Source organism: Setaria viridis, chromosome 8, assembly GCF_005286985.2.
Source record: "Setaria viridis chromosome 8, Setaria_viridis_v4.0, whole genome shotgun sequence".
Taxonomy (NCBI): Eukaryota; Viridiplantae; Streptophyta; class Magnoliopsida; order Poales; family Poaceae; genus Setaria; species Setaria viridis.
In genome coordinates, this window is record NC_048270.2 from 41,131,095 (window position 1) to 41,141,383 (window position 10,289).

The following is a 10,289-nucleotide window of genomic DNA, read 5'->3' on the forward strand; positions in this document are numbered from 1 at the left end:
ATTTATAAAAGGGGGAGATTGGTTCATTCAGGTATTCAGGTGGCCAAAATGCACTGACATAGATTCATTCAGGTTAATAAGTCACCAGAAACAGAACTCTGCCACAAGAACGGATATATGTACGTATGTAAATGTCAAATGTAATATATAAAATACTACCAAACAATATATACACACACATAAGGTAGTCTCTCCATCCCAAATTGTAGGTCATTTTAGCATACGTAGGTTCATAGCTTTTGGTATTCATCCATATATACACTATATGAATCTAGAAATACCATGCACTGCAAGTACCTCTTTGTCATAGCAAGACTGATTTGCATTGAACAGATTCAACAGCTAGGCGTCGCGGGGTTGTCACCTCCTGACTCCGTGACAGCGACTTCATCGCCAGTTGCTGAGGCCCCGCGCTCCTCTTCTTTCGCGGAAACATCGACGGACTGGAATTGGGAAAGAATTTGATTAGCACAAAAAAAAAGTTGAACTGCGTGTTGGAAGTTACCACGCACGTACCTCTTTGTCATCTTGGTCTGTAGATCGTGCCATCATCCTATGTTCAAGGAGTCGTTGGAGTCTGATTATGGGCCCGTTGGGATAGAGTTTTGCTGCATTCCTCAGCTCAGCCTCTGCCTTCTCCACGTCATCAGTAGAGGCATCCATACAGTCGACAAATATTATGACACTGCAAAGCGAAGGGAGGCAATCCAGCCTGAGATCACCGCAGCTACCATTTCCATCCTTATAAAAGTCCCTGACGGGAACGTAAAGCAGAAGCTCTTGGAGGTTCGGCATCACTGGTTGTGGTGCTATTGATCTGCTGTACTCGTCCTTTGTTTTGGAACCAAATGCTATAGCACCCATCCCATTCCAGATGCTAAACGAAACACCAGTGGAGTCCTCGTTGAGCACCAACTGGACCATCCAGCCATGCAATAAGCAATATCTCAACTTCTTGAAGAAGCCATCGACCGCAGTATTTATATTAGCTGCAGTTGCCGCGCAAGCCATCGACGGCCGAGCCGTAAACAAATTGAGGTCACGGAGCTCTGTCAACCCACCCAAGTTTCGCAGACTTGACTCGTCCATATGATCCACATGCAACCGCAAGTAGTGGAGGACGGGGAGATGAACGGGATTAATACATGATGGTAGCTGACGGAGCGGTATAGAATCTAAATCCAAATACCGGAGATGCTGTGGAAGCACCACTCTGTCCCACTCCCTCGTTGCGGCTTCACTATTGCCATTATATTTCGTCAGCTCCAGATGCTGGAGTTTATGGAGATTGCCTAGTGAATGCACTAGATCTGACTGCACCATCCCTTTCAACGAGCCAATAATGTGGAGCACCCTGACTTCCCTCAGGTTGCCAAGGTCCTTCATAAATTGCCGCTGGGACTCCTCATCCAGGTTATCAATACGTATAAGGTTATCAATACGTATACGCAGGTACTCTAATGATGTCACCTTCCTAAGGAATAACCCATCCGGCGGGCATGTATAACGGGAGTGACCACATAGGCAGACCAACTGCGTTAACTGGCAAACGCTCGATGACAGTTGCCCTACTTTAGAACCTTCCAAGTCAAGTATCTGTAGAAACTTAAGTTTTCCTATTTCTTCCGGGAGCTCACGAATATTTGTGCGTCGTAGCCCAAGGTACCTCAAATGAAGTAGATTTCCAATATGCTTAAGACCCTGCCGGCCTTCCCAATGTCCACGGCATCCCAATAAAGCTAGCACTCGCAAGAGTTTAAAGCTTGGATGCAAGACCCAACTATCAATATCACACCTAAAGGCAACCAATGACCTCACTTGTGCCATGTCCATGTGATCGTCCTGCTGTGTTTGCTTCATAATTATGTTCTGGTGAGCTAACCTGCGCACCCTGCTCTGATGTGGTGATTTTCCTTCATCATCATTTGATGAGATAGTCACAAAGTTTTCTTTATTTGATAAGTCACGGATGAGATCAAGAACCATGTCATGAACACGACAGCCATTAATGCCCATGGAATGTAATGACTCGACCACCTGGATCATGCTTCTATTTACGAGCTGATTGTAGTATTCCTCTCCCTGCTGTAACAAGCTGGTCCCTCTTTTCTTCTCCACGAAACCTTCAGCTATCCATTTCCATATCAAAGAATTTTTCTCAATCACAATGTCTTCTGGATACACACTTAGATACAGTAAGCAGGTCCTTAGATAAGAAGGAAGATCATAATAGCTAAGAGACAATATCCACTCAGTATCATCTACTTGCTGGTTACCCTGACCACGATAGAATCCAGGAGAGTTGCACACAGCAAACCAATCTTCTCTTAATTTACCCACCAGCAAACTGGCCATTGTGATGATAGCTAATGGTACACCACCACATTTTTTCAGAATCTTTTCACATGCCTCCGCAGGGTGATTAGCAGGGTATTCACCATTAACACCAAACAACCTCGTTTTGAATAATTTCTCTGAGTGATCAGGGGAAAGTGTGCGTAACTTATAAACCTCCTCCATGCTGGCTACATCTCGATTGCGAGTAGTTGTGATTACTCTACTTCCAGTGTCATTCTCAACCAAGACTGATTTGATTATGTTCCAAGTTGTTATGTCCCATACATCGTCAATAACAATGAAGTACCTAGCAACATGACAGTACAGATCAATACCCAAAGTTGATAAACCGTTGAGCATGTATAAAAAGAAAAGAAGAGTGACAAAGTATAGAATAAAATCTTAAAAATGCTAGCGAAAATTTACTAATGTAATGTATTTTATTATCTAAAATCTACTCTATATTTATGATCTTGATGTAAATATTGTAGTTTATTAATTCATAAGGAAACGGAAACAATTTCAAAACTAACAGAGAAACTATTAATTTAGTGGCATATGCTCGTCATCTTAATTAGAGCGTTGAGTAGCTACTATGCATACCTCTTGTTTTGGAGGAATTTTCGGAGTTCACCAATAAGCAGGGATTCGTTCTTTACATCACGAATGGCCTCGTACTCCTTTTTGTCTAGAAGAAGGAAGATTTCTTTCAAGACTTGTGCCAGGTCAGGTTTCCGGCCAACGGAAAGAAATGCTCCACGATCATATCGCGGACGAAGCTCATCGTAAACTGCCTTGGCAAGAGTCGTCTTGCCCAGTCCCCCAACTCCAACCACAGATACTATCTTCATCTTGTTATTGCTGCCAGAGATGTCAGAATCTCCATTGCCTTGAGGCGTCGGCAGAAGCATGGCTGTAAGTTCAGCCTTGGTCTCCTCGATGCCGATGAGCTGCGCCGCTTCTTTGTGCATGTCGGCAAGGCGAGGATCCGGCTTCGTTGGCAACGCAGGTTGCGACACCGCAACCGAGAACCTGTCACGGCGGTCAGCCACCTCCTGGAGTCGCTTCTTCATGTCATCGATGGCGCCGGCGATGGTGTGGCGCGCTTTGCTTTTTTTGAGCAACTTGGACATCTTCTTGTTGAGATGTTCCAGCAGGCCATCCTTCTTCTCCGCTGGGTCAGTCACCTCGACGAGGAAGGTGTCGAGGATGTCCTCCATGTCGTAGGACGCCTCCCTGACCTCGCGAGCCCAGAGCCGGACTTGTGGATCGAGCTGCTCCGGCCGCACCTCGCCCACCTTGCTGAGAGCCGTCTGCGCACTCTCGAGCTCATCTTTCAGAGACTGGATTTGCTGAGGCAGGCCCTTCTGCAGCTTGTACTCCGCCTGGAGCAGCTCGCCGAGCTTGCCGATGACGCTGCCCACCGCCCCGGACACAAGATCCATGCCTATGGCTCTTGTGCATGTGCAGAGCTGATATAACAGATTAATACATGTAAACACCTGCAAGCATAGACAGTGTATAGATGTACGAAGGAAGTGACGAAAGTGAAGATTCTAATGCCAAACACATCGCTCAAACTAATAAAGGTTCCTGTAATAAACACATATAAAATGTGGATGAAAAACTGATCACTATGGAATAAAGATAACTAAGCACTGGTGGACTAGTAGGTTACTAACTGGAGGCTAATTTCATTAATCTGCTGCTAGATCTAGTGCTAAGAATTATATATAAGGAGCAATGAAAAACAGCAGCTGTGTATGATCTTTGATTAGTCATGTTGTTTTTTCTTCAGATCAACCCCGAAGAAATTGCTAACGCTCTTGTTCGCGCATTACTCATTCTGTTTTTTTCTTCTTCAGAAGCATGGAAATGGGAAGCCAGAAAAGAAAAAAATAATGCGACTTTAGATCGCATTGCCAAATTAATTTAGATCAAAAGGAAGAAAGAAATTTAGATCGAGGACAATAAGCAAGAATTATAGGGAGCCAAATTAAAGTCACGCACCCTTACTGCTGCTGGTTCAGCTCTTGGATTGTGCTTGAGGAAAGAGTGAAGGATTGATGGGTGGTTGAGTTGAAGATGAAGCGCAGCTTGTCATGAATGAGCCAAGCACTACTGCAGCTTGTCCATGCATCAAGTACGTGCAATCTAATATCAATATATATATTTGTAAGAACGGTAGCAAGGCTACCAAGAACATTGAGCTATTTACACAGGCTACCAAGAACATGCTGCTATCGGCTAGGATTTCAAGCACAATCAAGAACAAAGCGAGAAAAAGAAAAAAATAATAGGGTGGAAATCTAGATCGAGGATATTTCGTTCAAAAGAAAGAAAGAAAGCTAGATCGAGAAAACATTAAGCAGGATTAATAGATAGAGCTACGAAGAATAATGGATGGGCTTTGGTTGATCGACTTGCAGTTACAGTGAATGAGCCGAGGACTGCTCTGCTTGGTAGGGAAAATATCTGCTTGGATGGACTTGATTGTGCTTCAGATCGATCTCGCTAGGGAAGAACTGGGGGTTGGTTGAGCTTGTAGATCGACTTGCAGTTGCAGTGAATGGGAGGCCGCTGCTCTGCTTGGTACCAAGGCCTGTGACGCATGGACTGCATTATTGAGAGTGCATAATTTCAAAGGACTTTAATCTCAAGGGCTCCACACCACTGATTGATCAGCTGTCTGCTGGGCTCCACACCACCAATTGACATAAAGCAGCAGGTGGCCCAGGACAGGGATGGATTCGGATGTCTAGAAATCCGAATTATCCGAATCCGTATCTGCTAAAAACGTCAATATGAATATCCGTATTCGTATTCGTTTTAATAGAGATGTCTAATGGATGTATTCGTATTCGATTTTCAATGTTTTTCTCTATCCGGTTCCAGATTCATATTCGACAAAAATATGAAATATCCAACATTATCCGTATCCGCAAAGAATAAAGTACCTAACGAAGCCATCTAAAACTTATTTATATTACTAAATACTAATTACAAATTATGTTAATTTTAATATTACTAATGAAATAATTACTTGCACCATTTAAACTATTAAAAAATTATCCATACAACAAATTAGTAATTATGTTAACCTAATATTACTAGTGATATATAATGATAAAGTTTAATTAATTTCAATATGACTATTCATATTAATTTTAAATAAATTATATTATTTAAAATTAATATGTATTACAACATATGTGTTTTTATCATAAGGACCTACAACCTTGCTAATGCAATGTCACCTGCATGAATTGTGGATCTAATTAAGATAGAATGAAGAAAATAGAATAACATTGAACTATTTACACAGGCTACCAAGAACATGCTGCTACCGGCTAGGATTTCAAGCACAATCGAGAACAAGCAGGAAAAAGAAAAAAAATAATAGGGTGGAAATCTAGATCGAGGATATTTCGTTCAAAAGAAAGAAAGCAAGCTAGATCGAGAAAAGATTAAGCAGGATTTTGAAAGATAGAGCTAGAGAATATGTGCTTCAGATCTAGGTAGAGACTAGAGAGAATGAAGGATTGATGGGTGGATTAAGCAAGAATTATAGATAAGATATGGGGATCGGAGCCAAATTAAAGTCACGAACCTTACTTCTGGTTCAGCTCTTCGATTGTGCAAGATCTATGTAGAAATTTCACGTGAATTGTACCGATCCCTCCCCCTGACACTATGAAATATTCTCCCTGAGAGTACCCTATTATCCAGTAGTAGTTTTCCATAGAGTACAAATCCTTCCCCTTCTTACAATTTTGTTCTCTTTGTTGGATTGTATGTTCACTCCTATGCTGTCGTTTTTTTTAGTTGTTGTAGCCTTTATGCTGTGTGGTCACGAGAACGCGTGCTCTATCACTGCCAATCAATGACCAATCTTGCACTGCATGGATGTGAGATATTTTTATCAGAGCTCCACACCACTGATTGGTGAGGAAAGATGGCTAGCAGCATGTGTCTCTGTGCTTGCGTGGTCCGATACCTGTACAACCAGAGCACAGAGAGCGCTCCTAGGTTCCCTGTGCATCTCATCTCCCCTAGAGATTTGGATGACCTGGAGGCCACGCGGCTGGGGTGGTCTGAAGTGGAACAGTGATGCAAGCGCACTAGAAAGAAAGAGAATAAATACTTCTATCGCAAAAAATCTTGCTTGGGAGCAACCAATAAGCCGCTTCATTTTACTCGTCCTCTCGGAGTTGCTGCAGCGCAGATGTTGGCTCTCATGCTAACCTCTTCCAAGCCTCGGATATCATTTATTCCTTGATCTAAAAATAGCGCAAAGCCACTGGTTCAATTATATTATACACTAAGGTAGAAATGATGCACATGCAAAGTTATCACAATGGCCAACAGTTCTAAGAATGTTAAAGGTTAGTCAACCATAAGCCCATTTTATCCGCGGCCTGATGACATGATTGAAAAAATATTGACGCACGAATCCACCCGTACGCCCCTATTGATTAGCTACCGGCTGGAACCAAGCCCAGTTGTTGGTTGTTCTTTCCTTTGGTCTTATGTCCTTGCTATATATTAGCATCTTCGTGGAACCAGCACAGCCGATCACGCCAAGCCAGACAGTGGGTACTTACCTAACCCACTTACTACCTGCTACTTCTAATTTATTGGTTGTGTACGTACTCTGTCAATAGCTCGGCCTCATCAAAAAAATGACAAGTAGTCATGAAAGCTAACCTTCAAGGTGCAACATTTCAAGAAAAAGTTTGAATTTTTAGGTGCACTCCACATCACCCCTAAGACGCCGATGTTCTGTTTGGACTAAATTAATTAATTAGCATTATATGCACATGATTTGGGTTACTTTATGTTTTTTCATAACGCGCGGGTAATTTGGGGCTTTTTAGGAGCAGCTCGCCCCCTCGTTCAGCCCTAGTAATGCATTTCTAGGGCCGGATGCTGTAGTAGTTGCCCCTGTTATCAGGGGCGGCTGATCTTTTCGTCCGCCCTTGCTATACATATGATTTTTTTTTTATGAAATAGGAGGGGGTTACCCCTGCTGGTTATATATTGAAAAAAGAACCTTACAAAGAAAATCATGTGAATTATAGAGTATGCTCGAGCCATTGAAGCATAGGTTGATGCCAGTCTTCCTTTACTCTGTGCATAACCAGAGTATAAATAGCAGTGAATCGAATAAGAACTCCTTAGATGTTCGGCGAAATGCATTTGAATATGTAATCATTACGAGCCATCTATATGCACCAACTCATAATAATTATTATTTTCATAAAAAAAGGCACCTGTAGTTGAGTTTTCAAACTACTCAGGATGGAGTAAGGGTCTTCTTAAAGATCAGGGAAGAGGCCAAGTTTTATCCAACATTTCTGGGCAAAGGTACACATGATTCTGAGTTACTTGAGGGCACATGTTTTTTTCCGGCACCACATGGCGCATTGGATACTCGAGCGTGGAATAACAAGGCTGTTGTTTTTTTCCCTCGTCACAGAGCATCGATCAGCTCCGAGGCTGCCACATCTAGGAGGCGTTTGGTTCCTCGAGCTAAAGTTTAATCCGTGTCACATCGAATATTCGGAGGCTAATTAGGAGGACTAAGTATGAGTTAATTATAAAACTAATTGCACAGATGGAGGCTAAACGACGAGACGAATCTATTAAACCTAATTAGTCCATGATTTGACAATGTGATGCTACAGTAAATATTTGCTAATGATGGATTAATTAGGCTTAATAGATTCATCTCGTCGTTTAGCCTCCAACTGTGTAATAGGTTTTGTAAATAGTCTACATTTAATACTCCTAATTAGTATTTAAACATTCGATATAACATGTGCTAAAAATAAGTCAGAAGAACCAACCCCCAGTGTGTGGAGTGAAACCGGCGATGGCCTGTCGGAGTCTCGGAGACCTCCGAGCAACAGCAGCGTATCATTGTAAGAAACTCTTTAAAGCATGCATCAGTGGGTGGCAAAGAATATACAGGGTAACACACGACTCGAGAAGGTCATGACCGACAAGGTTGAATGGGTCACCGGGCCTAGGGCCCAACCAAATGAAAAAGGAAGAAGCCGGGCAGGGCAGTGCAGAGTGCAGACCATGCCAGTGGCAAGCAGCTTGTAAATTATAATACCAAATTATACAAAGAGCAGCGCATTTGTTATAGGTTGTGAAGATGAAGTTTGTTTCATTAATTGCGAGCTTTCCACCTGATACTCACTGTCAGGTTAAGTGTGGCCTCACATCAACATTAGGGAGAAAAAGAAGGGGTTGGGCTCCTAGCCTCCTACATACATGTTGAGCACATACAAGCTTAAGGGTGTTAAGGATATACGTGGTATATTGCTTAGCTTGTAAATATTTTCCATGTTTATTAAATTTCCCTAGCTTAATTTACAACTGGTACACGCATTTATTTGTCACATAAAATTTGATTTATGAAGAAAAAAAAGAACTTTATAAGGAGCACTATTTGCACCCCAAACGACGGCGATCTACACGAACAGGTTGAGAAGCTGCAACGAGGTCGAACTGAGGAGCCTCTCGTGCGCGATGATCGTTGTAAGGCCCACATAGGCAGAATTCTCCGTATTAGGCCCGTCGCGGCGCCTCCTCATGTGGCCACCAAGGGCCTCTGGCCCGTGGAGAAGCCCAGCCCGCACATGGCGCACGCGTGGACGACCATCACGGGCTTTGGCCGGTGGTGGTGCTTGGTCGCCGGCGGGCGGCGGCGCCTGAGGTGGCTGGTCCGGTGGCTAGTACGCCTGAGGTTGTACATGCAGGAATCCACATACACACACGCATGCAGCTAGTACGTGCCTGATGCGTGGCTCGTCAAATCGTCGTGCAGCAGCTAGCGTTCATTCTTGTGTCTCTTCTTCTGCTTTTATTCGACGACGACTGCAACTTACTGAGAAAAAGTCCTATAGTATAGTAGTAGGATGAACCATGCATGTCCTTTGTAGATCGAATTATTGAGAAACCCTGCGTGCAAGCAATGCTATCTCTCTATAGATCCTATCGACGATCAACGCGTTCATGTACATGTTACTAAGAAATGACAGGAACGCGCTGGACTTGTACGAACACGTCTTTCTATATTTTTTAATTATTCTTTTTCATCATGCGTATATAAGAAAAAGGACCTGTTCGTGAGTTGTGACCACTTGGAAAGCTAGCTAGCCGGCTATGTCATTGAATTTCTGTGCATATATTACATTTATTTCATTCAGATATAAGAAATCAAAGACCTTCGTGTACATGTATATGATAATTAATTAAATTAAATTAAATTAAATTAAATTAAAAATGCTTGGAGAATTTTTCCTGCATATTACCTACCTACTAGCTAGTGTGAAAAGAATGCTTGGAAAAAAAAAGAAAGAACCACCAGGTGGTGTCCGTACCAAGACCCCAAAATAAAAGACTAATAAGATAAGGGAATAATGTAATGCTAATGCTCGAATGCATCACATAGCTTAACGGTCAATAAGCTAGTCATCATCATATCAGACGTTGTTGTTAAGCATATCCGTGCCTTGCCGTTGGGGCATGTATATGCATGCATGTAGCGAAAGATGAAGCCTAGGAAGTTTCCCAGAACATGCATGGAGCTCAAGTACATGCTGTGTATGTCACTGTTGCCTGACATCTCCGAAGTTTCCAGGAAACTCATCGCATGTTGCATGGTCTTCCTTCAATTTGCACCAACCAATGCAACGTACCAAACGAATTCACTGCCTCGGCTCTTGCTTGCATTGTGAGCCACTGCCACCCGCACACTTATGGACTACCGGTCATGAATTTGTCAACCTCATCCTTAGACACGCGCGCGGATAGGGTTATTAGTACCGGGTGGAGTCTCCACCCGGTACTAAAGGGGTTCACGGGGGACTTCTCGGGGACTATCCGTTAGGTCCAGTACTAATGCTTACATTAGTATCAGGTTAAAATGCAACCGGTAC

At 42.8% G+C, this 10,289-nt stretch overlaps 1 protein-coding gene across 2 annotated transcripts; it reads right to left on the reverse strand.

Moving 5' to 3' along the window:
- Nucleotides 1-99: 99 nt before the first annotated feature.
- LOC117833676 (disease resistance protein Pik-2) lies at nucleotides 100-4,971 on the reverse strand. Of its 2 annotated transcripts, XM_034713267.2 has the most exons (5): nucleotides 4,761-4,971; nucleotides 4,348-4,491; nucleotides 2,941-3,809; nucleotides 517-2,644; nucleotides 100-443 (listed from the first exon to the last, which is right to left on the reverse strand). In XM_034713267.2, the coding sequence occupies exons 3-5, from the start codon at nucleotides 3,780-3,782 to the stop codon at nucleotides 336-338; spliced, it is 3,078 nt and encodes a 1,025-aa protein (XP_034569158.1). In that variant the 5' UTR covers nucleotides 3,783-3,809; nucleotides 4,348-4,491; nucleotides 4,761-4,971; the 3' UTR covers nucleotides 100-335. The 2 variants fall into 2 exon arrangements, with proteins under 2 accessions (XP_034569158.1, XP_034569154.1); XM_034713263.2 differs by having other exon boundaries at nucleotides 2,941-3,839; nucleotides 4,348-4,971.
- Between the last annotated feature and the right edge of the window lie 5,318 nt (nucleotides 4,972-10,289).

Excerpts from the sequence above, each read along its gene's own strand:
- LOC117833676 (XM_034713267.2), bottom strand. The coding sequence starts at position 3,782 with ATGGATCTTGTGTCCGGGGCGGTGGGCAGCGTCATCGGCAAGCTCGGC. Across the intron at positions 2,645-2,940 it reads AAATTCCTCCAAAACAAGAG|GTACTTCATTGTTATTGACG; the intron begins GTATGCATAGTA and ends TCATGTTGCTAG. Across the intron at positions 444-516 it reads CAGACCAAGATGACAAAGAG|TCCGTCGATGTTTCCGCGAA; the intron begins GTACGTGCGTGG and ends TCCCAATTCCAG.